Source organism: Sebastes fasciatus, chromosome 20, assembly GCF_043250625.1.
Source record: "Sebastes fasciatus isolate fSebFas1 chromosome 20, fSebFas1.pri, whole genome shotgun sequence".
NCBI classification, from domain to species: Eukaryota; Metazoa; Chordata; class Actinopteri; order Perciformes; family Sebastidae; genus Sebastes; species Sebastes fasciatus.
The window spans coordinates 26,391,613-26,418,254 of NC_133814.1; the positions used below are offsets into that span (position 1 = coordinate 26,391,613).

Here is a 26,642-nt window from a genome sequence, read left to right on the forward strand (position 1 = left end):
GCAGCTGTTCATATACACATTAACACAAACTCTAGGCACCACCTAGGGCACCAAAAGGGCTAGAGCCGGCCCTGGTCTGTCCATCAAAAAACAAAAAAAGGACAAAAACAATAGCTTGGATTAACATTTATTCATGAAAAGGTCGAGTAGAGAGTTCATTAGTGTCCATCCAGACATGAGGAGATACAGGAGGAAAATACAGCACACAAAAATAAAATCAGTGCACAGATAAATCTTACAAAGATTGCATAATATAAAGAAAGGTTATAAAATTTCCCAGAAATAGTGCAATTTCTACCACCACCAGGAAAACAAAATGAAACCCTCTCCACTTTCATTGTCATTTGCCCAAAAGCTCCACTTTCCACATCAGACTCAAAGGATAGTTTGGTTTTCTTCATACTTCCAACCAGATGTGATGCTTCTTTTTCTGGAAGCTAAGAGAAGTGCATAAAAAAAGCTGATGTTATTTGGGTGGCTACATGAAATTGAATTCGACTGAGAACACACATGAAGTTCAAAGAATGATATCCTACATTGCACCCAGCAAATGTAAAATATACATGGTGTAAATATGACATCCATCCTCGACACACACGTTAATGCAGAGCCAGTGGTTTATTTTGTCCCCTATTAAAAAAGGAACAAGGCTACATGTGTGCAAAATAAAAAAAGTACGACAGCATTTAAATAACGTTTTCACATTTAAAAGGACAAAATGCAGTGCATTAACGTCAGGCATTAACCCCCTCAAGTTAAGAGAAATTTACATAACATAAATCAGCTCTTACTCGTCTTCAGTTAACGGTGACATAGTTGGTAAAAACAGCAAATAAAACCTGCAACAGATGACACAAATCCCAGACTCCTTGTGTACAAACCCACCACTATAAAGCATCTTGTAGTAACATGACAAAGCTCGGGACAGAAAATTAATTAACGTTACAGTATTTTATTCAATTAAGCATCTATAATTCATATCAAAAACCTCTTTAAAATAAACATCCAGCTTCCTGTCTCAAGTAGACCAACTTCCCCCCAAAAAAACCCTCGAGATGATATTCTGTCTGACAGAGGTGGACAAAACAAACACACCTGGCAGTGGAATTAAATCCAGTATGTTGTGTTAGACAAATATCACCCTCCCAGGTCCGTTTATGATCTTTAACAAAACTAAACTCAACACAACAAATCACATATTTCTCAAGTCTGTTAAACAAAGTGTCTTAAATTCCCTTTAACCGCGTCATCCTCTCACCTGAATGTCATGAAAAAAATTACAATTTATGGGTTTGCTGATAGGTATTGCACCAACAACGCACCTGCTTGTACAAATACTAGATTATGCAGATATAGCCGCAGCTACTCACAGTATATATATACACACAAACACACACAACACAATAACACACCAAACAGGCTAGATAGAGTTAACAAAACACAGCTGTGTGATTAAAAGTGGCACCAAAGTGAAACAGAGCGCCGAACGGTCGCTGCTGAGTTACAAACCCTCCTCTCACTGGAGGCCCGACGTACATTCAGTTATCAAAAATCCTCATAGAACCTGGCTGAGAGAAGACTTCATCTAGATCTGAACCTCGAGCTCCACGTCTCTTCACGTTTGAGGTTCATGGGCCCTGGCTAATGTCTGACGAGGGCGGTGTGCTACATGTACTGGCGTGCATATTCTCTACTCTACATTCCCAAAGCTACGGGTTCTAGTTCGGAGCTAAACCTGCAGAGAGGAAGGCCACAGGGCAAAGACCATCGACCCGAAACCCTCAGCCACTTTTCTAAATAATCAACCTCCTCATGAGCGTGCATGCTGAAACACTGTAGAGTTTAAATGTGCGTCTGGACGTTAAGATGTGCATGCTGGTGTAAAATGAGGAGAGTCTGGTTTGTTAACTCGGGGGCTTTGTAAAGGTCTACAGACTCTGTGGAGAGCATCTCTTCTCCAGTGTTTTAGTTGACAGACTCATTCCACCGCCCCGCATCAATAATAGAACTATTTATGCACATGCTACTGACACCAATAAACAGAAAGTACTTGTCAGTTTCAATGTGTGAGGACGTGTGTGGTTCAGAGATGTGCTGCTTTGGTACGATCGTGGATGGATCCAGTCCTGGTAAAAAAAAAACTTCACAAACACATCAGACAAAAACATCAACACACTTACTGTAACGCGTCCCGCAGAGGAGAACGGATGGAAAGGATTACAAAGCATAAATATTATATATTATTTATATATATATATATTTTCCTTTTACTGACTCCCTGTGAAGATAAAAAAAAACACCATTAGAAAGAGGAGAAGGTGTCGCGTCAGCGTGTCGAGAAAGACCGCAGGCCCCCTTGGTCAGTGCGATTCAGAAAACACGGAGCACCAGTGGACGAGGGTCACACACATGCACGCCTCGGACCGAGAGAAAGGGACGTAACAGCCCTGACCCAAGCACACACACAGTCAGACCCCCCCCACAGGTCTGTCCCATTCTTTTAAGGGCGGTGGGCGTCGGTTTTGCGTGGAGCGGGCGAAGTGCCGGCGTGAGCCCTCGGGCGCCGAGGCCTGGCAGGTTCGGGATCGGTCAGTCCTGGTCAGTCACCAGCCTGCTCCCTTTCTCAGGTGGAGTTCAAAGCTGGTGCACGATGCTCTCTGTGTGGTTGACCGGAGCGGAGGCGTCCTGGCGCAGACGCTGCCACTGGAACGTCGTGCTGAGGGAGCCGACCTCGTCCTCCTCGTTCTCCTGCTCCTTGGCAAACTCCATGAACACCTACAGGACGAAGACGCAGAGGAGAGGAAGACGAGACATCGGGGAGTGGGGCACATGGGAAAACAAAAAGAATGAATAAAATGAACGAGATGTTTAACTGTATCGTCTGTGAAAGAACATCTATAAACTGTGGGGTTTCATTTGTTAAAGGGCGGGTCCATGTCAAGCAGTGACGTAGGTTAGCACAGTAAGCTAATCAATAAGGTTATGAATAATGTGAACGCTAGCTGAGTCAAAGTTAGACGTGCTAAGATTGGAAAAAACGGAAAGGGTTAGTTCGGATTTTTTGAAGTGGTGTTGTATGTATATGCTAGTGTCGCGTTCTGCCACGTAAAATGACTGAATGACTGTTTTGTGAATGGAGTCTGGTCTTAAAGAGAGCGAAATAGCAGCTTCAGTTCCTCGTCGGAAAGGGCTGTCTGATGGTATTTTAGGTAACAATCAGTATCGGTTTACAGTAAGTGTACGCTAAATTTTGCAGATTTTCATCTGCTGGTCTACCGCTGCATCCATCGGTTAGTTTGTTTGTCTTATTGTGACTTCCTGATCTGAACTAACGTGGCGTCCACAGCAGTACGTCGCTCAGCTTCCTGCCGGTACTCCTGTCTACTTCTCCAAACTGGGAGCAGTTCCTGTATGTATGCAACGTTAATACACTGACTATAAGGATGTATATATACTGTACATGAAGTATGTACATGAAGCTACAGAATGATATAAAACTCAACCACATACCTGCTCTAAAGTCGACTGGGAGAAGTTGTACTCTTCAAAGTTGAACGATTGCTTGGCTGAAAAATACACAGAGATTAAGAAGATAAATGACATTGAATGACTCAGCAGATTCTGTGTGTGTGTGTCTGTGTTTGTCTGTGTCTGTGTGTGAGAGAGAGATCAGCTGTGACTCACCGCTCTCTAACTGAGAGAAAGACTTGGACAGTGATTTCACATCCTCCATGGGGATCTTGTAAACCATCAGAGTAGCAAAGCTGCAAGGAAAACATCAGCCAACTGAATTAGGCGGCATGCACATGAAGTAGTAGTAGTGTGTCTGTTGTTGCACTAAACTATGACCAAGGCATTACACGTTTCTTTAAAATCGGATGAGGATTTAGCACAGACTTCTATTTTGAAGGGTACGTTTGCACCTGTCATTTTCCTACATTTCACACCATAGAATAACATCTGTGTTGCTGACAGGCTCTGAAATGAACTTTTGTGGAAGGCAAGTATAGCTTTTTTTTTGTGTCTTTTTTTGAAAGGAATAACATTTTAGATCTGGTGTCATTCAATGTTTGATATATTTTACATGAAAAACATTATATGTACGTTAAATGACAGTGTTTGAATTACACCGTAGCTTCAGGAGAGCTTTATTTCACGGGGGTGGGAGGGTACTGTACGCGGTACTGCACTGTACTTTGCTATTGTCATCTATAGTGGTTATTTGCATAAAAACACACAATTGAAACTATTATGATTATTTAAATATTTGCTTCGATTAAAAAAAATCTTGTCAAGCTGTTAGAGAATTATGACCTGTTTAACTTCCTATTATCTATTTTATATTGATGTGAAAACATCTCCTTACAACTGGATTTATTCAAGTTTCTTGACTACCTTAGCAACCAAATAAAGGACAATATATGGCTTCAGATCGCCCAGCAGCTGTACGATGAAGATGGTGATGTAACTGATATGCACATGCTAATTTTATATGTTGGACACAGAACGAGGTTAACCACAACAGCTGACGTTGGCATCACATTTGGGGTCTGATTAGTTTATGTTTTGTGTATTTAACGTTAGCCCTCCTGACATTCTCTATCTGGTGCGGGAATTTGAATTTTCCACATTCCCGTACCGCATTTTTGCATCACACTTGTGAGAAATTGCTTCTAGTGTGCATAATATGCTCCCTTTCTTCCACCCTTTGTATGTTCCAATAAACACATGGACTCGTCCAGCGGGCTTGGTGAGTGTCTCACCTCTCCTGTCGGGCGGCGTGAGGGAAGATTCGGAGGATCTCTTTGTGCAGCAGCGCCACTTGCTGGAGTCCCGTCAGCTCCTCTCTGAGTTTTACCTCCAAACTGTAGCCCCGACCGTATTTCCCTTTTAGATGTTGAATGGAGCCGATACATCTAGGTAGAGAAAAACAGATGGAGCATTAAAGGTGCAGTGTGTGGGATCTGGCGGGATCTGGCGGTGAGGTTGCAACCAACAGGAAGCTTTTCCAGATCTCTGTTCTGTCCCGTCAAGAGAACGTCACACAGCTGTTGAGCGCTAACCTCAGCTGGCCGGACACCACGATAGCCACGCGGTCACACACGGCCTCGGCCTCCTCCATGTAGTGCGTGGTGAGGACGGCTCCCCGCTGACGGTTCTTGAAAGCAGCACGTATGGCCCTCCTACACACAGGAGATACCGAGGTCATCACAAAAGGAAAAAAAAAACCATCAAAAACTGTGACAGAAATACGATTTTTGGAGGAAAAATTTTGATCAAGTCAAAATGCAAAATTGAGAGCAGCTCCACAAGATAAACATTTTAGTCGCCGGGCAAAAAATATGAAAGCTTTTGCATTTCTTTTAGCCAGAAGACTTATCGACTATAACATGTCCTCTGACCTTTGAGCTATGGATTAAAGACTTTATACATCATTTGACATTGGAGGAATCCACTATTCTACAAGAGGCTGTGCTCACAACGCCACTGATATTGTATTATAGGTTTGCATTACAGACACCATATTATATTGTTTATTTATTTATTTGTAACTTTAAAAAAAAAAATTTTAAGGTTTTTCTTGCCACTCATTTATTATTATCTATGATTATAATTTTTTTTCTGTTTTTCATTTATTGTATTTTTTTTTTTTTTACTTTTTTAAAATGTATTTTTTTTTCTATATTTTTTTTGCCACTCATTTATTATTATCTATGTTTATCATTTTTTTTCTCCTTTTTTCCGTTTATTGTATTTTTAAATTCTTAAAGTTTTATTTGATTTTTTCTATATTTTTCTTGCAATGCATTTATTATTATTTGTTTATCATTTTTTTTCTCCCTTATTTTTTGTTTATTGTATTAAGGATAAGGCTCTGTTTGAGCAGAAACATGGGGTGGATTTATTGTGTCTTTCCAACTGTATCTGTGATTTATTGCATTTTATATTACTTTAAATACCAATAAAAAGACCTTGAGCAAGAAATGATAAAAGTCCTAATGAAAACATTTCTCTTAAATAACAATGAAGCTGTGGATTACATTGTGATGTATTTTAATTCAGCCTAATGTGGAGAAGCCAGATGTTTCGGTGCTTTTTTCATCACCTGTCTTTAAAGTTTGTTTTGTACAAAGAACTTCTGAATTGTTTTGGAAATCACTGATGAAATGGAGTTTATCATTTAAAAAAAAAGATTTAAATTTACTATTTTTATTTTAATTTAATAAAATCAAACCAGAAAACAAAATGATCTAACCGTTCCTTTGACGATTTATGTAACAGGAATGTTATTGTTGGGTGAGTGTAAGTCTCACCACATGCGCTGTTTAGATTTGGGGTCCATCCCTGACGACGGCTCATCCAGTAAGACGATCTGAGGATTCCCAATCATACTCAAGGCAAAGCACAACTGTAAACAAACAAACAAACAAACAAACAACGTGTAGTCAATACAGACAATACAAGTGGTCAATAAACCAGAAAGTCAAGCGGGTTAATGGCAAAATGTCTCCAACTCAACAATTATAATTAATATAATTAAAACTGAGTCCGCTACAACCTAAAAATCACAAGTTGCATTAATGCGTTAAAGAAATTAGTGCCGTTAAAACAAATTTACGTAACACATTAATGCATTATTGCGTTAAATCTGACAGCCCGAGTTTGTGTAGTTAAAAACGGTGAACATGTTCCCACCTTCCTCTTGATTCCTGCTGACAGGGTCTTGGCTTGTTTGTTCAAGTGGTCCTTCAGCTCCAGAGCGTTCACCACACTGACAACAACAACAATAGGTGCAAAACAACAGTCAGCAGCTTTTACTGCATTCATTATCACAATAAACATCCATCCATCCATTTTCTTTCTGGAGGCATCCTGATCAGATGTTGAACCACCTCAGCTGGCCCCCTTTCGACGCGAAGGAGCAGCGTTTCTACTCTGAGCTCCCTCCGGATGTCTGAGCTCCTCACCCTATCTCTAAGGCTGAGCCCAGCCACCCTACGGAGGAAGCTCATTTCGGTCGCTTCACAGATGAGACAATATAATATACAAAATCACAATAAACAAAAGAATCTTCATCTTTAACAGATCCATTGACCGACTGTTCATTGCACAGTACTTGGGTCCTGATAACTTGGTCTTATGATAGAAATCAGTCCTGATGGTAAAAGTGTCTGTCAGAGTGACGAGAGAGGCCTACCGTTTGATGATCCCCGGTACGTCCTGTCCTCTCAGGCCCTTGATGGCAGCGTAGATCTCCAGGTGCTCCTGCAGAGTGATCCGGGGCCACAGAGGGTTCACCTGAGGACAGTAGCCCACATGTTCCAGAGGATTGTCCACCTGTCGAAACTCTGTACTATAGTCCCCCATCAGCACCTGGGCAAAACAAAACGCAGTCAGTGAGCTGGTGACAACATTACGCTCCCCCAACAGTTCTTTATTTTTTGTAGCATGAGTTTGAGAAAAAGGTGTTTCTGTTTCACGGGAATGCAAACACACGTATGGTGAAAAAAGAGTCTTAAATGGGGGATCAGGAACTAATATCCCACAGTAGAGACGAGGAGAGTAGCTTCAGTATTGTCGGTGCTGTACCTGGCCTGCAGTGGGTTCGGTGTCACCTGACAACATGTGCATGATGGTGCTCTTTCCTGCTCCGTTGGGGCCCAACAGTCCAAGAACTTCACCTGAAGAAAAAGCAATTTTATTTTTCCTGAAACGAAGACTAAGGCTGAACTCTAGTCACCAGTTTCCTCAGGGATCGGAACAGTCAGTGACAACCATTATCACCTGGACAAACAGACTAAACATACCTTTGCGAACACAGAAGGAGATGTTCTTTGTGGCCACTTTCCTCTTCTTGTTCAGAGAAAAACCTTCTCTTCTGCCTTTGTACTGCTTCCTGAGGTTACTCACGACTATGGCTGGTTTCTAAATGGACCAGACACAGTGAAGAGAGGCCAAATTAACTGGTGTTTATAGTTGGGAAAACAACTAGAAACAGCAATAAGCACGGCGCTAAATCCAGCTTGTATTGCATTATTAATAAGCAATATGACAGGGTGATTAATATAATGTTATGTTTGTATGACAGGCCGTGCGCATCTGCCGAGCCGAGGCCAGTGACTTTGACATAACACCGGCAACATGATGGAGATCAGATTTCAGTAGAGGTGGGAGGAGGGGAAGGTTCGCACGGCGTCTTTGTTTACTAAAAGAAGACGGCCAGTTTATTGCATGCCCGGCGGCCTGTAACGTTAGCGAGTGTAAGGTCGATCAAGACAGAGAGAAAAAGTAGTCTCTGGGCGGCGTGGAGGACGAAACAAAAACACCAGTTGTTTTCTCGTTTCTGCAACTTTGGATTCAAAACAATAAATTAACTATCAAATACGTACACAAACCCTGTACCTTCAACGTGATTGACAAGCACGCAGAGCAGAAGTGGTATTACAAGACAGGACTAGGACAGGACTAGCTGGTTAGCATGCTTATTTATTTATTTATTATATATGTGAGTTGTTTGGTCCGTCCATTTCATCTTGCTTTTATTCTTTTTTGTACCACAGTGAGGAGTTGCTCTAGAGTTTTATTGTACAGCTGTGCAATGACAATAAAGGCATTCATTCACTCATTTCAGTAGACATCTCCGTAATATAATACATAGACGTCTTTGACATACTGTCAACACTGCAACCTCTTCACATTCTGTTCATAATGCTCATTTTCTAATGTTTCAAACTCAAATTCTGGCCAGATCTTACACATATCTGGTTCATTCACTGAGATAAACATTCAACAGCTCCTTATTTTCCCGTACCAAAAGATAAGATATCCACTCACCTCCTCACAGGACTGGCAGGTGAGGGCCTCCTTCACTCTGGCCTTCTCCATCTGAACATCCTCGTCCTCGTTCAGCCCTTCTTCTGGATTTTTCTCCACTCTGGACTTTGACTTGGACGAGAGACTGGAAATGCAAAAGAATCTAAGAAACTTGCACTGTTCATGTGAAATACAAGTAATAAACCTCTGCTGTTCTGTACTGAGGCCTGAAATCGGATCACTACCTGCCGACTGTCCTCCCTCCGTAACGCATCTCCAGCCAACGAAGCAGGAAAAGCAGCAGGATGCACTGGAGATAGGGCTGAGCACAGAAACAGACACACAGTATTACGGCTGAACACACACTTCTACAGTCTCAGTTTACTGAATGTAGCAATATATACATACAGCTATGACCGCAATGAGCAGGTTCTTCCACAAGAAGTTCTCCTCGTACAGAGAGGGGAGGAAGGTCGCCTGTAAACGGAGAAAAAACATCAGTGATACTTGACAAATCTTCATTTAAGGTACATTTTGAACAGATCAAAAAATGTGCAATTAATTACGATTCACTATGATGATTGATTGCCAGTCCTAGTTTTGAGACAAAAAAGCAGACAGAGAAACCAGTGAAAGAGCTGACTGGGTGCCCTGGTGGAGCTCATACCTTGGTGATGCAGTTGAGGCAGCCCATGAGAGGATACAGAGGGTTGAAGAAACACAAGATGTTGTGCAGGTTTCTGGTCAGGTCGGGGTTGTCGTTCACAAACGACAACTGAACCAGCGAGGCTGATACCACACACACCTGAAGCACGAGTCACATGGTTAGAAAGTTAAACCCTCTTATGATTAGATAGACAGAAGACAGAATTACATAATACAATTGTAAGAACTCTTTCAGGTTCACCACATGTGCTGTTTGGAGTTCACATTTTAGAGGTACTTTCAGTGTGTACACACAAAGCGTCCCGCCTCACCATCATGGAGATGACAGAGAAGAAATCCCTGTTGCTCTGGACTCGGTGGAAGCCGAAAGAAAACACGTAAGTGAAGAGGATCATGGCTGGCCCAAAGCCGATAGTACACAGGACCTAAGAGAGGGGAGAAGAGATGCGTCATCTATTACAACTTTGCAAAGTGAAGCGATGTGGTTCCTAAACAAAAACACCCCACTATTTTTCCTTGTACTCGGTTTTAAGTTTATTTTTCTTGTAAATTCATGACTTAAATCTTGGAAATACTCAGAGCGGTCAGCATTATGTTCATAAAATAACACAAAAAGAAAATGCCTATATGTATCTTTCAGGACCTTCCCCTCCGTCAGAGGCCATCCTTACATAATAACACTACTTTAAGAGCAACAAAATTCAGATGGTGGCAAAATTTGTGACTTTATTCTCAGAGAATGTTTTTCTTGTAAATTTACAATTTTCTTTCTCTGAATATTACCCCCCTTCCACGGCTCCATAATTATTGTTTTTACCTACAATGTATGGACGACGGAACCTGCCAAATTCAAACAGGAATGAATAAATAAATTACTCGATAAATAAATGTCATTAAATTTAGCAAAAATAATATTAAAAATAAATGTAGCCATTAATTTATTGCTAAAATTTGACAAACTGTAACTTGCTATTTCTGTTTTAATTCGCTTCTTTTATTTATATTGTTTTATAATAATTTCTTTATTTATGTGCGCTTCTGTTTAATTTTCCCTTTAATTTATTATTATTCATTTATTATAATTTTTTTATTTATTTATTTTTGCATTTATTTTTAATTTATTTGTTTATTTCTGCATTTTTTTTAAATATTTCTTTTAAAATGTATTTATTAATGTATTTATTGACCCTCTTATTTGCATAATGAAGCAGAAATACATAAAGAAATGTGTAAAGAAAATGTATCAAAATAAATAAGTTTGGGGAAATGAAAAGGAAAAATTGTGCATGCATGCATAAATAAATAAATACAAACATTTAAAATTAAATATAAAATATATCATAAAAAGTGCAAAAATAAATAAATAAAATATTTTAAAAAATGAATTAATAAATAAAAAATAAAAACATTTAAAAATAAATAAACAAATACATAAATAAATAAAAGGGAAAATTAAACAGAAGAGTAAATAAATAAGATAATTAATACAAAGATAAATAAATAAAGAAGCAAATTAAAACAGAAATATCAATTTATGTCACATTTTAGCAATTAATTAATGGCTTCATTTATTTTTTATATTATTTTTGCTACATCTAATGACATTTATTTATTTATTTATCGAATCATTTATTTATTTATTCATATTTTTTCGATTTTGGCAGGTTATGTTCTCCATAACAATGACCCTAATACGCTGTCATAGAATGGAGAGGCAGGTTTTTTTGTAGAAATTAAGATACTGTAGTCCAAGGTGTGGTACATATAATAATATTGTGTAATGAATGTGTAGGTGTAAACGGCAGTACGGACCACAGCGGTGAGGTTGCTGGAGGTGAGTAGGTTTCCAGTGTGGAAAGAGAAGAGGATCATGGTCATGCAGGAGAGGATGACGTAGTAGAAGGGGATGTCCACAGCTGCCTGGCCGCACCAGTACGCTGACGGCACCAAACCAGAGATACGCAGTGTAGAGCGACACTTGATCTGAAGGAGAAAAAAAAACAGGCAAATATACACACGTATGAAAATACAGGCCTTCTGACATCTACTGTGTTATTACATTAATAATCAGGATAGTGAATCTTTAGGAAAGCCAGCAGTAATGGGACAATGTAGAAGAAGAATAGAGAGAAAATACAATCTAAACAATTGCTATGTGCTCTAGAGGAGGAGACAGGGACGCTATTATACCCTGATGGGCCAGCTGTGTCTAACACACAAACCACGAAACCACGACGTACCCGGTTTGGCTCGACCTTGAGACCTTTGTCACACGTGATCCTCTTCTTTCATGTGTCCTGCTGCTCTCTACTTCTCAAACTGTCCAATAAAGGCAAAGTGCTTTTAAAAATGATACATGCCAGTGAAGGAATGGTTTATGAGCAGGGTCGTAAATTAGCACCCACCGCCCGCCAAATGTGGGTAAATTGTTGGCAGTGGCGGATAAAATCGTCAGGCTACCCGGCCACTTTGGCAGGCAGGGAAAACGCTGGGGATGGGAATAGAGAATAAGTTCCCGTTGAGAACCGGATCCTAGTCCGATTTCTTGGCCTCTGTGACTATCGATTCCTCTTCGATGCTGTCCAACAGTTACGCATTGCACAACAACAACGCAACAGCATACTCGCTGTCAGTTTGTTTGGGACCGGAGCCACGGTGGAGAGAAACAAAAAAGTGCTCAAAAGCATGGCGCTACTGCTACTAAACCTGAGAGGTGCAACTTATGTTTTTCCCTGATAATGCAACACTGAACAACAAGTCCGTGTTGAAACTGTCGGGAGGAAAGATAGTAACGTTAGCTGTTAGCATCCGGTGGGCAGCACAGTCCTGCTTGGCTAAATAACGAAGCTACTTACGTTAACGGAGGTGTCATTGATATGTTATATTGTTGTGCGTTCAAGCTCTGTTCTGTAAAAATTAGTATTGGGCGAAGATAAATTTGAACTTTATCATGATGTGTTCAGATGTAATCTTGTGAAATGTAGTTTTTGGCAAGAAACTGTATTGGAGAGATGGCGGACATCTCTACGGCCGATATCTCCGATACCAAAACAATCTAGATTGATAAATAACACTACAGGTAAGAGGACAAATGTGTATTTCTGATTTGGGAGTCCCATGCTGTGAAGTGCAATATTTCTTCTCTTTGTGGAATAAATGCCGAACAGATGAAGTTAAAGAGTTAAAGAGTTAAAGATGATGTTAATAAGTGCTTACCTCTCTGTCTCGAGTGTGGTCCATAGCGAAATACGCAGGCATTCCAGCTGCCAGCATTCCCAGTATGATGGCCTCTATGTACACCAGAGCGTAGGACGTAGCGTCTGGGATTTGCTGAGGGAAGTCACAACGGAAACATTTAATATCTTTAACCCTTGAACTCTGCAAGAGATCTCGGAGTATCTTCAAATGCTTCATATCTCTAAAACCTGTACAACCTAAGATAAAAGATTATGTAAGTTAATAAAGCACAATAATTGACAAAAGTATTGAAATTTTGTCATAAATAAAAAAAATATGTAGTATTTTTTTCTCATAAAATGTTACTAAATAAACACACAAAACATTTTAATCCAAAATATTTCTGAACGTAGAAACATGAAGAAAATATTTCTCAACACTCCAGAAGTTATTTGAACTATGCACATTTTTTAGTTTTTGAGATATGCTAATTTTTATGAGCAGACTGAGTGCAAAGGCATTTTCGTTACGTTCGGCACGCAACGTAACGTTACGTAATACAAGGTAACATAACGCAACGTAACGTCATCACGAGCGTACAACGTGTTGACGCAAAAGACAGAAGCCGCTGCAAAAAGCATGAAAGCTCTAGCTATTATGTTTTGTATTTTAGATTGCTTTTTAAATAGGATCATGCAAACAACGATCTTACGCAACCATTACGGGGAAATACTCTGGCGCCACCGCGTGTTGTCACCGTACGTAATGTAACGTAATGTAACGTAATGTAACATAATGACGTCATCAGGAGCGTACAAGGCAGAAGCCTTAGCTTTCTGCTGCAGGAAAGAATGAAAGCTCTAGCTATTATGCTTTTTATTGTAGATCGATTTAAACAGGATCGTGCAAACAACAATCTCCTGCTGCCATTACGGGGCAATCATCGTGCGTTCTTCCCACGTTTTGTACCGCACGTAACGCAACATTCTCCCACGGCCACCTGCAGAAGGTCTGTTTTTAAAAGGTTCAATGGCAGAGGGAAACAGGACAGATAAGATCTGTGTCATCTGACTCCTTAAAATACTCACATAATCAAACGGTTTGGTCCAGGTTCGGATCTGTCCAGAACCATTCAGACCTCTTAGAAGAGCGTTGCTTAGTATATTGACAGCCATGGGCAAGGAGTGAACTGTTGTGCTGTTGAACGCAACACTGTATCTGAAACCCTGCTGACAGACAGAACAGAAAGTGTTAGAGAGTCCACTCCATCTAAATCTAAATATAAAGCTCTCAGTTAGAGGAAACAAAAGGTCCTTCATCTGAGCCCACATCTGATTCTTCATCTCCAGTTTCATCAAATATCTGGTATCAAAAAAAAAATGAATTCAATCTGTCCAATAATAAAGTGACCTTGCTGGATCCTGTTACGTTGATGGCGGCGCTGTGGGGAGCTGCGGCCATGTAGTCGCTCTGTTTCATCAAATCCACTTTGATGTCCTGAGACTGCAGGTTGTGGATGAAGTCAGAAATATCGGAGCCTGTTGGCACAAGAAAAAAAACGACACTGCTGACCCACGTGCAAGAAAACGGCAGTGCAAGGCGTTCAAAATGGAAGAAAAGCAGTGAAAGTAAAGGAATATTTAGAGCAAAGGAGGTACTGTATATTGATAAGAAGTGAAAGTCAATTGTTCGTTCCATTGCAACATCAGCTCCCAGCAGCAGAGCTACGCTTCCGCCATTTTGGACTGAAAGCGACTACCAGACTCCAGTAAAACGTCCGAATACAAAGTGCTCATTGAGAGGACATATTTATCAGCTTATTTCCTCCCACGTTGAAAATCTCCAGCGGACTCACCTGAGGAGTTCTGGACGAGGAGGCTGGTGGCGTATCTCCGCGGCTCCTGGTTCTTTTTGAGGAGGTAAATGGGCAGGAACTGACGGTCCGGGGAGTGAATCTGGATGTTTCCTGTGGCCAGAGACAGGACGAGCACCGCGGCAACAAACACCAGGAACAAGGCCAGACTGCAGGAGAAGGGAGGCATATTCAAAGGGGTCCCTTGACCTCTGACCTCCAGATATGTGAATGTAAATGGGTTCTATGGATACCCACGAGTCTCCCCTTTACAGACATGCCCACTTTATGATAATCACATGCAGTTTGGGCAGCCGTACTTTTGGACTTTTCAACGCTCTGGAGTTATTGGAAATGTTTAGATCACACGAGTTTGAAACAAACCTACGCAGCCACCACTGGAATGTAATTCTACAAATAGTATAATACTAATAATATTAGTGTAGCCTGATCTTCATCTGATTGTTTAAACAGAATGAATAGGCTGCACAGCATTCAAATGTTGATTTAGAATTTCGTCAACATTATGAATGAAGCTTCAAACTATTCGGTACAGCCATAACGCTCTTGTTAGCAACTGAAATATTTGACATATAAACTGATAAATAAACAACTACATTTGTAAAAATATAAATTTTCTGCACTGCGTCATATTTCACAGCATGTTCAGTGTCTCAGTCCTGAATGACTGACGTGATACTGGATCTTGGTTTTTGTCTCTGAACACTCACGTGTAAATGAAGGCCTTCCTCTCCCTGCGCATGTTGAGCATGTGCAGCCAGGCCACGGTGCTGAACTGCTGCCGCCACAGAGCGTGTCCCGACACGACATCTGACTTGCTGTCGGAGAATGTCAACAGCCGCTGGTCTGTGTCGTCTATAGAGGCGTTGTCACTTTCGTCCTCCGCCTGCTCCCGATTAAACACACTGTAGTCTGAAGACATGAAACAAACAGACGGATAAGAACTCATTTTAGTGAATTAGGAAGGAGGATTTTTGTTGTTGTTATTGTTGTTTTGGTAACACACTCACCAGCTTGGTCCACCTCGGCCTCGGCCTCCAAACGAAGAAAAACATCCTCCAGCGTTGTCATGGAAACCCCATAGTTGATAATTCCCAGATTGGGCTGACAGTCGAGCTCCGAGAACAAGCCTATGAAAGACAAATTAATCAGTACGTGGCTTTCCTCCCGTGCTGGTACTCCCGTCTGTTTCTCCAAACTCCATCTGTTGTAGGTAATACACTGACTATGAATACTGTGAGTGCCTCATACCCTACTTTAAAAACCATCCCTTGGACTAGATAATGTATATCTGACCTGAAAATGTGTCCATGCCCTCAAAAGGCAGAGTGAAAGTCAACTCTGCCTCGTGTTGTCGAGACAACTTTGCCTTGGGAACGTGCTGGTTGACCAGTGACGTGATGTTTTCAGCTTCACATCCCTCGTTGATAGACATTCTGCGTGGGAGGAAAACAAATAGTTAAATAAAGACCTACAGTATATGTGACTGATACAAGTTGTTAGGATGTAGGCATTAAGTATACATATATATCAGGTCATTTATAAAACGGTTCACCGATGGGCCACTAAGATTATTTAATATCTAAAGATGGGTCACTGTTCTGTGACTTGCAGCCGTTTCCAGCACTTGAAAGTTGAAACAATAAACTACATCAGTAAATTCTACTTGCCTGAGATGATATCCAACACCACACTTGACCTTGAGATACATTGATGAGCCAACACATTTAAGCTGCCCTTGAGAAATCACAGCTTTGCGATCTGGAGAAGAAGAAAAAAAATAACATCTGTGTTTAACAATAACAACAAATTCTGTGATTCTGTGAAACTGTAGTTGGCGAGAATTTCATGACACTATCAGTGCTATAAAAAATGTTCCTCAGATGCTGGCAAGAATAATTTAATACGAGTAAAAAACTGCTTTATTATAAATACAAAACTGGAGGAAAATTATTAACACCTTGAAGCTGCTTATTAAAAATAAAAAGTCTCAATCGATTTTTTTCCCACCCCTAATGGTCCCTGTGGATGAGTTCATGAGTTCATACCAGCAAGAATGTCAGCCTCGTCCATGTAGTGCGTGCTGAGGACTGTGACTCTGCCGGCTCGGCGGCTCTTCAGCAGCGACCAGACCTGGTGTCTGGAGCAGGGGTCCATGCCGGCCGTGGGCTCGTCCAACAGCAGAATCTGACAGGAACAAACAGAATGGGCTCAAGCTGACGTTTATCCTGCAAGGACTGGCGGCAGAGTTACTGATAACTCCAGGCATTTCGATCGGCTAGTTAGTTTGTGTTATTGTGTGACTTTTGGATCTGAACTAACACAGCAGCACATCGCTTAGCTTCCTGCCGGTACTCCTGTCTGCTTCTCCAAACTGGGAGCACGCCGACCCGCCATCTAAATTACTGTATGTAATGTTAATATACAGACTATAAGGATGTATATATACATGTACATGTAGCAGCGTCATCATGCAGAAACCTACGTCAGGTCACGTTTTAGAAGGGCGTGAAGGGAAAATAGCATTTTGACGCTAAAACACACGTACCAAAATCTGAATGTTCGTATTTGAATACATAAGGAACACTTGGACCCGTCCTTTAAAGTAAACTATTAACGGTAAAAACACTTGCTCCAGGTACCTTAGGATCTCCGAGAATGGCGATGCCCACAGAGAGTTTCCTCTTTTGGCCTCCACTCAGATTCTTGGCCTGAGCAGTCTTGATCTTCTCCAAGTCCAGATCCTTCAGCACTTTGGTAACCTATTACAGAGAAGCAAAATAAATCACCTGTCACTTTCTTGAATAAACAATCCCTCTTGACAATCTCCAACTGAATAAGTTATCTAAAGTTAGCGATGGTCAGATTGGGAACTCAAGATGACCTATGCATTCAAATATATTTAGACAAAACACTATAAGACGTGTTTTAGATGATCACATTACCTCAGCGTTGATGTCCGAGGGTGGGATCCCTTTGATGGCGGCAAATATCCTGAGGTGTTCCTCCACGGTGAGCACATCAAAGATGATGTTGAACTGGGGGCAAATCCCCACCAGCTGCTTCATTTCTGACGCTTCGGCGATCTCTGCTACGGGGGAGCCGTAGATGGTGGCCGAGCCGTGAGTGGGCGGGCAGATGCCACACAGGATATTCATGAGAGTGGACTTGCCGGCCCCGCTGTGTCCCAGCAGAGCCGTGATCTGGCCCTCGTAGATGTCAAACGTCAAACCTGGGGAGAGGGGGATGTACAGAAAGAGAAAGACGGCGTCATGAAAATCAATCAGAAAATGCACATTAAAGGGTAACTCGGGTATGTTCCAACCTGGACCCCATTCTCTCACGTTTTTATGTCATCAATATCTGAAAATGGTCCAGTATTGAGGGAGAACGCTGGAGATGGCAGCTGCTCACAGGCTGGTTAATTATGACCTTTTTGGTCGCCTAAAAATGTCTTATTCAGCGTTCGGTTGTACTTAGCTTCACCCTCTCGTCTCACTTCCGGTTGCAAAAACCGAGATGGTAACGCCGAACTCGAGGCTTCAAAACCGTAGTCCAGAAACCGACAGGTGACGTCACGGTGACTCCGTCCACTTCTCATATACAGTCTATGTTTAAACACCACCAAGATCTAAAAAGTGTATCGTAAAGACGTGGCTTAAAACTGAAAAAAAAGTAAATGAATGAAGGCTTCTGGCAGACATCACAACGCTGACGCATGCACAAAGGGGAAATGACGCCATTGACAGGCGACCAAATGAAACGCACCGTTAACTTGATTAAAACTACAGATTTCTCAGGTTTATAACTGGACACACTGTGAGATCGAACTGATTTATACTGAGAACTTGAGCGTCACATCACATCTACTAATTGAAAAGCCTTTCACATTAAAAGCACCAATCAAGTCAAAGTGTCAGGACTCACCTCTCAGAGCCTCCACCACGTTGTCCTTCTCTTTGTACACTTTCTGGATGTTATTGATGCTGCCAGAGAAGGAGCAAAATGAGCATTACGTTTTCAGAAAGTGTAAACACAGCAAGCAGTGTCAGAATGAAGAGCAGCTCTCAGGTCGCAGGCTGGTCCGACAGGCTCTCCCCTCCGCCAGGATGAATGGAACAGTGAGAACCAAGAACAGAGCCATTTTTTACCGAGCGTGACACTGATTTTTCTACTGGAAACTCTCCAAGCCTCCATTTCTTTCATGCTTCAGTATCATCCTCTCATTGGATATTTTACATTTAGATATTTTGGGCTTAAACAGCATTGAAATTTGAATTTAATGCCTTAAGTGAAATGATGGAGCATTTTATCAAACTGCAGTAACCTATCCAGCAGTGTAACAGGCTGCATTTCCAAGAAGCACTTATTGCAATAGAAACATGCATCCAATTGTAAGTTCAGACTTTTACCGGATGGCTTCTTTTCCTCTGAACTCGGGTGAAACAGGCTCGACAGACTCGTACTCGTCCCCACTAGGAGCGCCTTTCACCTCAGTTTCGTACACCGAGCTCACTTCAACGTAGCGCTTTCTGCGTTTGGACCAATAGGATGGCTTCAGGAAGTACACCAAAGACCTCCTCATTCCAAACTCCCCTGCATTTCAGACAAAATGTTATTGATAATAATACTAAAACAATGATTGGTTAAGATTAAACTTAAGTGATCCCACAGGGAAGCTGTTGCTGCTCAACTGATACAACTAATAGCATTAAAGTAGACATAGGGCGCTTTCACAAGCCAACATTTAGTCTGTTTTAATCAAATGCAGTGTGGGTCGTTTGGGTAGTGAAGACAGTAAACGTACTCTGGCGCGGACCAAAGCAAGATGTGGTCTCCGACCATTTCCAACCAAAACGCAGGCTGCCTGTGCGGGCTTTTTTTTACTCTGATTCGGACGAGCCAAACGGACTATGGCTTGTGAAAGCACCCCTTAATTAGTTGTAAATGATATTGAGGTATACTGTGTGTGTGTGTGTGCGTACTCACCAGGCAGTACCTGGTCCAGGTAGATAGCCAACAGAAGGTAGAGGATGCAGTCCAACACCAGCATGAGCATGGGCACGTACAGAGGATGAGGGCCGTTAGCCAGGGTGGAAAACACAGCACCATCTCCCTGGGCCTCCAGGTAAACCACCTAACATATGCACACACACACTGGATGATTATTATTGTTATGATTATGTTTCTATAAAATACCAAAATCAGAAGCACCTGTGGTCAAAGAATAGAATAAGCTAATGTCTCAGATTTAGATACTGATTCTTATAGACCCTGTTAAAATTTGCAAACAATGATGACGTACGTAAGTGTGTGCACAGTTTGGAAACGGACTGCAACAGCTCGTCAAGCTATGCAAGGGCATTAACCATCAAAGATCGCGAATGCATCCTAAACAAATTGACTTTCCAGATCTGTGTGCTGTTAGTGAGTGAGTAGAAGACATCAGAAAGTGGACCTAGTGTGTAACGTTACACCAGGGGGGAATTACGAGCATACATGTCACTACATACTCAGAGTTTTGAGTTTGAAAATGGGCGCTACAAACAGCATGTTTGATTGTGTCCTCAGTTCAGTGGTAGTCAACACGTTGAATAGCTTTGTCACCTGTGCGATCCCGATTGAGAAGGCGCTTGGGGAGAGCAGGCAGAGAAGCCAGACCAGCGGCTGTGGGAAGTCCTTCATCAGCACAGTGAACAGTGACAGGCAGCCAAACACCACCGTCAGCAAGGAGCCCACGGTGCTGGCAAACTTGGGCTTCTTGAATAATGGAGTCAGCATGAAGGAGAAGAAGATCTGAGGAACGAGAGAAGGCAGTGGGAGATAGGAGGACAGAAAAAAAGAGTATTTTCATCACTCCCACCGTCAATGCTGTTGGAATGAGAGCACAAAAACCTCCTGTTCAGATGTTTTGAAGTGGGGTTGTATAATTATTAGGGCTGTCAAAGTAAACGCGATAATAACGCGTCGATGCAAAATCGTTTTAATGCCACTAATTTCTTTATTGCATTAATGCAGCTTGTGATTTTTAGGTTGTAGCGGGCTCAGTTTTAAAGGACGGTAAATAATGCTCCAAACTTGCGTTAGATTTTTGCGAGGAAAAATTACCATGGCCATTTTTCAAAGGGGTCCCTTGACCTCTGACCTCCAGATATGTGAATGAAAATGAGTTCTATGGGTACCCACAAGTCTCCCCTTTACAGACATGCCCACTTTATGATAATCACATGCAATCTGGGTCAAGTCATAGTCAAGTAGTCAGCAGTACATTGCTTTCCTTCCGTGCTAGTACAACCCCACTTCAAAACACCTGAATCATCCCTTTAAAGCACACAGTCAACAGTCTTCATAGGGACTACTTCTTTAAAATAGTTTCAATGAGAACTGTTCACAGTGAGGTCTGTGGATTATCCAGAATCACAGCTACATTGTTTCTGGAAAGACATGTGTCTTATTTTCTGTGAGCACCACAAACACAATTTTAATCATCTCCATTGTACCGGGGTGGAGGTAGAAATCTCTGAAATGTATATCTCAATACCTGGGGAAATAAAACCCAAACTATCTGCATGGCTAATCTCATTCAGGGGTAAATGAGAAGATATGAATATGTCTAAGTAAACAAAGCAACACATGTGTCCAGGTTTACTTTGCCTCTATCTTTCAGCTCTACTCACTGATGATATTCCATAGAGGAAGATGAGGAAGAAGATAACAAAGAAGTCACTGTTAGGGAAAAGGGCCGTGTACGTAGCGATGATGGACATCAGGATGGACATGGTGGTCACCAGAGCAGCATACAGGAGTCCCCATGACAACCTGTTAAACAACACAAAGCACATACACAATCACATGCACACAGGAAGCAGATTATTTTTAGTCGTGTGACTGATGCCTTCTTCTCCCCTCACCAGAAAGACGTGTCGTAGAGCCCCATCATGGTCATGGTGTCTTTGAGGCGATGTTCCTTCTCGGCCGCCACGTTGACGATGAGGAAGGTGACGAAGGGTGTGAAGGCCAGGACCAGGTAGATGGAGATGAGGGCGTGGGGGAATTTCTGCACCTCCACGGAGCCTGGCTGACCCATCATTACTACCTTCAGGTCCATCTCGCTCCACACTGAACGCTTTGTCTGCATCTGTACGCAGCAGATGGACCATTAGCACGTCATCAAACTAGTGAGTCATTATTATCTTCATTATACATTCATCAACCAAAAATGTATGAAATTCACTGGGAAGTCTCGGCTCCCTTTCTGCATCTCCGTTCCCTCTTTAGGGCAGTGGGTTCATGCTGGAGAACTTTGTGCTGATCTCTGGCCTGTCTCACCTGAATGATGGCGGCATCGATCAGAGACTGGAGGCGGATGAAGCCAGAGTACCAGTAATTAGCTGCTCTGCAGTTAACCGAGCTGGTAAAACAGTTGGCTAGAGGAGAACAAGCACAATGAAAACAACATAAAAGTCTGTGCATGCCAGATATAGATGACATAAAACACTTTATATTTCAGCTGTTCTAAAAATGAGGTTTTGCTTCGTCATAATGAAGCATACAGTCTACGGAAGCCCTGAGAGGCAAGTGTCCAAGTCTGATCTAAATTGTTTTCTCTCTTGTGTTTATGACTTAAGAGCAGGTGGAAAAAGGTTCCTGAAAAAGAAAAAAATTTCATCTGCGAAAAAAAAAGGTGAATGTCAATGAGTGACTGAGTGATGAAGTTACACGATTGGTCGGTCCAGTGTTGGAGTTTCCTCATTGGTCGTCATTGCTCTTTCAAAATGAAAAGGCGGGAACACTCCTTTATACAAATGAGCTCGTCCAGCGCGACTCGTCCGGCTCAAGAAACTTGAACCAAGCTGTGAAACTAGGCGATCTAGTTGTAAACTGAAACCAGACTCAGCAGGGGCGTCGCCTATTTCTCTCTTAAAATGTTTCTAGATGTAGATTTTGGTGGATTGTTTAGAAGGAATAACAGAAAGTTTACTGTTTCCTGTTTGAAAAGGCGAGCAGAAAACCAATCAGGAGCATTCAACGATAGGTTGTGTCACTGCTTGAACGGCCAGTTGAGCGGAGCAACGTGTCCCCTTAGTGTCCTCGCCGGACCTGGTGGACATGTACCGCTGGATTTATCATTATAGACATGACCACTGACTTTTAGTGGAACAATTTAGCCACAAATTCACAGACTGACTGAACACAGTCCAGATATTTACTCGGTTTGGACCGACTCTTGTTTTTTTTGTCGGGATCATTTCTTGTTTGTTGTTGTAATACTCATTTTGGCCACAAGAGGCTGAAGTGCACCCCTACCCCATGTTCTAAATAGGACTAAATGCATTCATGTTATCTTCAGGTGAGTTTTATTTTCTCCACGTACTCTAAACACAAGGTACATATACTGTGTTAGCAAGTTATGTAAATTAAAAAAAAGTAATTTTAAAAACATTATCCTGGCAAAACCTTTTTTTTCAGGAAATTTTATACGTCTGCACAAGTGAGGCATAATTAAATAAAGTCCCATGAGACTATACCGATAGATTCTGTGTAGTCGCTGGGTAAGGGCAGCTGGTTGTACGGGAAGCGTAGCCTGTAAGACGTGGCAGAGCTGTCCATGAACACAACACCGACGTAGCTGGAAGGCTCATACAGGCTGGCGTTCTCCAGGTCCTCCTCACTGGCAAACATCTCAAGACGATCCTGCATGACTGAAAACACAAGATCACAAACTTAAAAAGAATATTTGGTGCCCCGTAACTCTGTAGTTTCCCTTCCTCAGTCACTGTCCCATTTGATACAGATCAACAGTTGTCAAGAACAACACATGGTTGTACTGTGATTTTAAAGGATGAGGTGGTTCTCGGGCACTTACGCATCTCGTGGGCCACCCCTTCCATGATGTGGCTGGTGATGTTAGTGATTGGTGTGTAGCCCAGGCCCTTGAAGGAGTGGTCCTCACGCTCCAGCTCCATAGTGCTGATGCCTCCATAATAAACGTGAGGATTCAGGGTGCTGATGAGTATCAGGAGACCCAACAGTAGCAGAGGTAGGATCAGTTCCTGCAAAGACAGACACGTAAAAAGGAACAGATGATGAGAAAACCCTGACATCACAGGCCAGGTGGAATATGTAATACCTTCAACATATTCTGTGTCTGTCCCAGCATTTACTCTATGGAGGACGGAACATGCCAAAATAAAAAATAAATTCATAAATAAATGTCATTAAATATAGCAAAAATATATGTAGCCGTTAATTAACTGATAAAATGTGACATAAATTGATATTTCTGTTTTAATTTGCTTCTTTAATCATTTATCTTTGTATTTATTCCCTAGACCAGCAACTCCCTTGTTCTGCAAAGTAAAATTACAAGTCTTTTCTATAGAGTCTGGTGGGTTTGGCGAGAACATAGATGGATTTTATGATGGACTTAAACAGATTTTTTTAGGTGTCTAAATCTGTTTTGCTGCTGCCCCCGTCCACATCAGTACATCGCTTTGCTCCCGTGCTGCTACTCCTGTCTGTTTCTCCAAACTCCATCTACTGTACGTATTACACTGACTATGGAGAAGTACCCCACACAACACCCGAGCTACCCCTTTAAGGAATCCGCAGGAGGTCCCTCTCGAAAGAAAAGTTGATACACACAGACATTAAAAATGCAACAGTGCAACTTCAAGCCAAATTAAAAATGCACGGTGCAACAAACAAGAGATTGGAGGGGAGAAGAGGCACTTAAATTAAGGAGTACTTTACCAAAGGCAAAATGTTTGGTGTCGTTTGTTTTTTCGTTGCACTGAAGCAGCCACAGGCGTGACAGAATGACCACATTATAAGGCTTATTAAGTGTAGCTGAGGTTTCCCTGTGAGACCTCTCTCAGAGATCCAGACATATTATGGACTGTGACAGTGTGCCAGCCTTGAGAAACAGTGTGTGGAATGCAAGATAACGGCACATCGCTGGCCAAGCAAACCTTTCAACAAACATGTCTTCACTACTTGAAACTGTTTACAGAATTAAAAGTAACTTTGTTTTTGAGGTTTTAAGTTGTGAATATATTAAACTCATCACTGTTTATAAAATACCTGCATTAGGTTCTCCTTTTCACAACTGCACAAGCTGCTATATACACACTACAAGCCTACTTCCTTCTACACTTACTCTGCACAATGTACGTTATTGCTCCATAGTTCAAATTAAATATTGACTTTGTGGGATGACCAGCTGTGGGATATAAACGGCAACAACACAACGTCCACCCTGAACAGATTCATATCTAAGCACCTGAAGACTCTGTTGCTTGGTCCTCCATTTGATGAGCAGATTCTTGTAGAGAAGACTTCTTGTTTGGTGCCAGACTCCAGCATCTCTTCTGTACGTGGGCTGCATACTTCCAGCATGCCTCATCTGGATGACGTATGGACGAGAAGTCGTCTCCCTAATGCTAGCCTCAGCTGCAAGTGAAAGAAAAGACATAGGAAACGAAAAAGCTTCCCGTTTACGTTTTTATAATACAAGCTTTATGGAACAAAATAACAATAGTGAAAGCAGGAAAAAACAATGTATTCTAACTGTTTGATTGTGGTCTCAGATTTAATCCATTCATATATACACACACAAAATACCAAGCAAAGGTTAAGACAGCAAATGTCACAATTTTTGACCGTATGAAGTTACTCTGCTTCAGAAAGTTTCCCCATTACTAAAATTTAGAAAGCAATTTAAATAAATCAGTTTGGGCTGTGAAAAATGTAATTATCCTGACAATTAATAGACAAACGACTAATCAAGAAACTAATCAGCTGATTAATTGTTGCAGCACATCATAATGTATTAGTTGATTTATTATATATGTTTTAATTTTCCATCAATAATCTGAATATGCAAAGTAACTAGTTAATAAAGCTGTCAAATAAATGTAGTTGTGTAAAAAGTACAATATTTGCTTTCAAAATGGAGAGGAGTCAAAGTATAAAGTAACAGAAAATGTAAAGTACAAGTACCTCATAATTGTACTTAAGTACAGTACTTGAGTAAATGTACTTTCTACCACTGAACAGTCAGACCCGTTTCCTTACAGCACTGATGGGCAGTAGCTTGTGCCTTTTCCTCTGCAAAGACAGTTGAATGTCGTAAAGTGTGCAATGAGTTTAGTTCCTTTATTTGCATGCACACCTAACAAAGATAAACCGGATGAACTGGTCTTATAGAGACAGCTAGTTTATATCGATACGATACGATAATACTTTATCGTCAGACAGGTCTAACATTTGTTTTGCATCACAGCAGCTGTCCATTTGTGATGTCACAAATATACAATATTTAGACCCTTTACACAGATTTAAACGTAAACATGTCTACATGTGTCCCAGTTTATTACTGGTTGCAGTGTATGTAAATAACATCAGCTAACAGGAAGTACACATGGACCCAAGCTGTTACCTAGCAACGCAATTCCGTCGAAATGCACTAAAACGGAGCGTTTCAGACAGAGGGTGAATACAGGTATATTCAGGCAGGCAGATTGAGGAAAATAAAGTTTTTTTTTAACATTACAGCATGTAAACATGTTCTAGTAGAAACACAAAATACAAGTATGAACCTGAAAATGAGCACGATATGGGACCTTTAAGCAAAGCTAAATGACACCTGAGCAGAAGTTACCTGTTCAGTGATCATGAATAAGCTAGCTGATGTTAGCCTCTGAGCTAACCAGCTGTGTGGCAGGTTGGAAAGGCTGAAACTACAGAATGATATCTAATTATTCCTTTGGATTAGAGAAGAACCGTAAACAGACAGAGTAAGAGAAGCTGTGTGCAAAATGAACCCCCAGAAACCAGCCGTCTGTGCATCACCTGAGCGAAATCAAGCTAGCAGGCTCATCAACACAGCCGAGGTCTGCAGAGGAAACACTCACATTCACAGAGAAAAAGCAACCATTCAACATACTCACGTATGAAATACATTAATGCATATCCTTCCTCAGTCTGTGGTGTAACAGTCTCACATTACAGAAGGTGTTTAGTTGTCCAGTAAAGCTCCTAAAGATGAGCTCTAACAGAAGAGATCTCTGGTTTCTCTCTGGCGTCGCTACTTCCGCCTGTCAAACACAGA

The 26,642-nt window shown here is 41.4% G+C and overlaps 1 protein-coding gene across 2 annotated transcripts; it reads right to left on the reverse strand.

The window, feature by feature from the left end:
• Window positions 1-115: 115 nt before the first annotated feature.
• Window positions 116-26,642, reverse strand: abca5 (ATP-binding cassette, sub-family A (ABC1), member 5). 2 transcript variants are annotated; one of them, XM_074619401.1, is made up of 38 exons: window positions 26,482-26,642; window positions 24,813-24,982; window positions 23,397-23,583; window positions 23,059-23,232; window positions 21,860-21,957; window positions 21,442-21,668; window positions 21,208-21,349; window positions 20,138-20,326; window positions 19,520-19,667; window positions 18,943-19,126; window positions 18,458-18,516; window positions 17,476-17,762; window positions 17,173-17,292; window positions 16,579-16,717; window positions 16,201-16,291; window positions 15,827-15,966; window positions 15,541-15,660; window positions 15,241-15,442; window positions 14,513-14,679; window positions 14,068-14,195; window positions 13,746-13,883; window positions 12,697-12,810; window positions 11,293-11,463; window positions 9,792-9,905; window positions 9,482-9,619; window positions 9,223-9,291; window positions 9,060-9,136; window positions 8,836-8,959; window positions 7,809-7,926; window positions 7,591-7,682; window positions 7,199-7,374; window positions 6,697-6,772; window positions 6,315-6,409; window positions 5,064-5,183; window positions 4,764-4,916; window positions 3,685-3,764; window positions 3,511-3,566; window positions 116-2,775 (listed from the first exon to the last, which is right to left on the reverse strand). In XM_074619401.1, the coding sequence occupies exons 1-38, from the start codon at window positions 26,492-26,494 to the stop codon at window positions 2,635-2,637; spliced, it is 5,037 nt and encodes a 1,678-aa protein (XP_074475502.1). In that variant the 5' UTR covers window positions 26,495-26,642; the 3' UTR covers window positions 116-2,634. The 2 variants fall into 2 exon arrangements, with proteins under 2 accessions (XP_074475502.1, XP_074475501.1); XM_074619400.1 differs by having other exon boundaries at window positions 13,746-13,886.

Coding starts and splice junctions, on each gene's coding strand:
- abca5 (XM_074619400.1), bottom strand. Junction 21,669..21,859: donor TCGATGCCGCCATCATTCAG/GTGAGACAGGCC, acceptor TGCTGCGTACAG/ATGCAGACAAAGCGTTCAGT. Junction 7,683..7,808: donor CTCCTTCTGTGTTCGCAAAG/GTATGTTTAGTC, acceptor CTTTTTCTTCAG/GTGAAGTTCTTGGACTGTTG.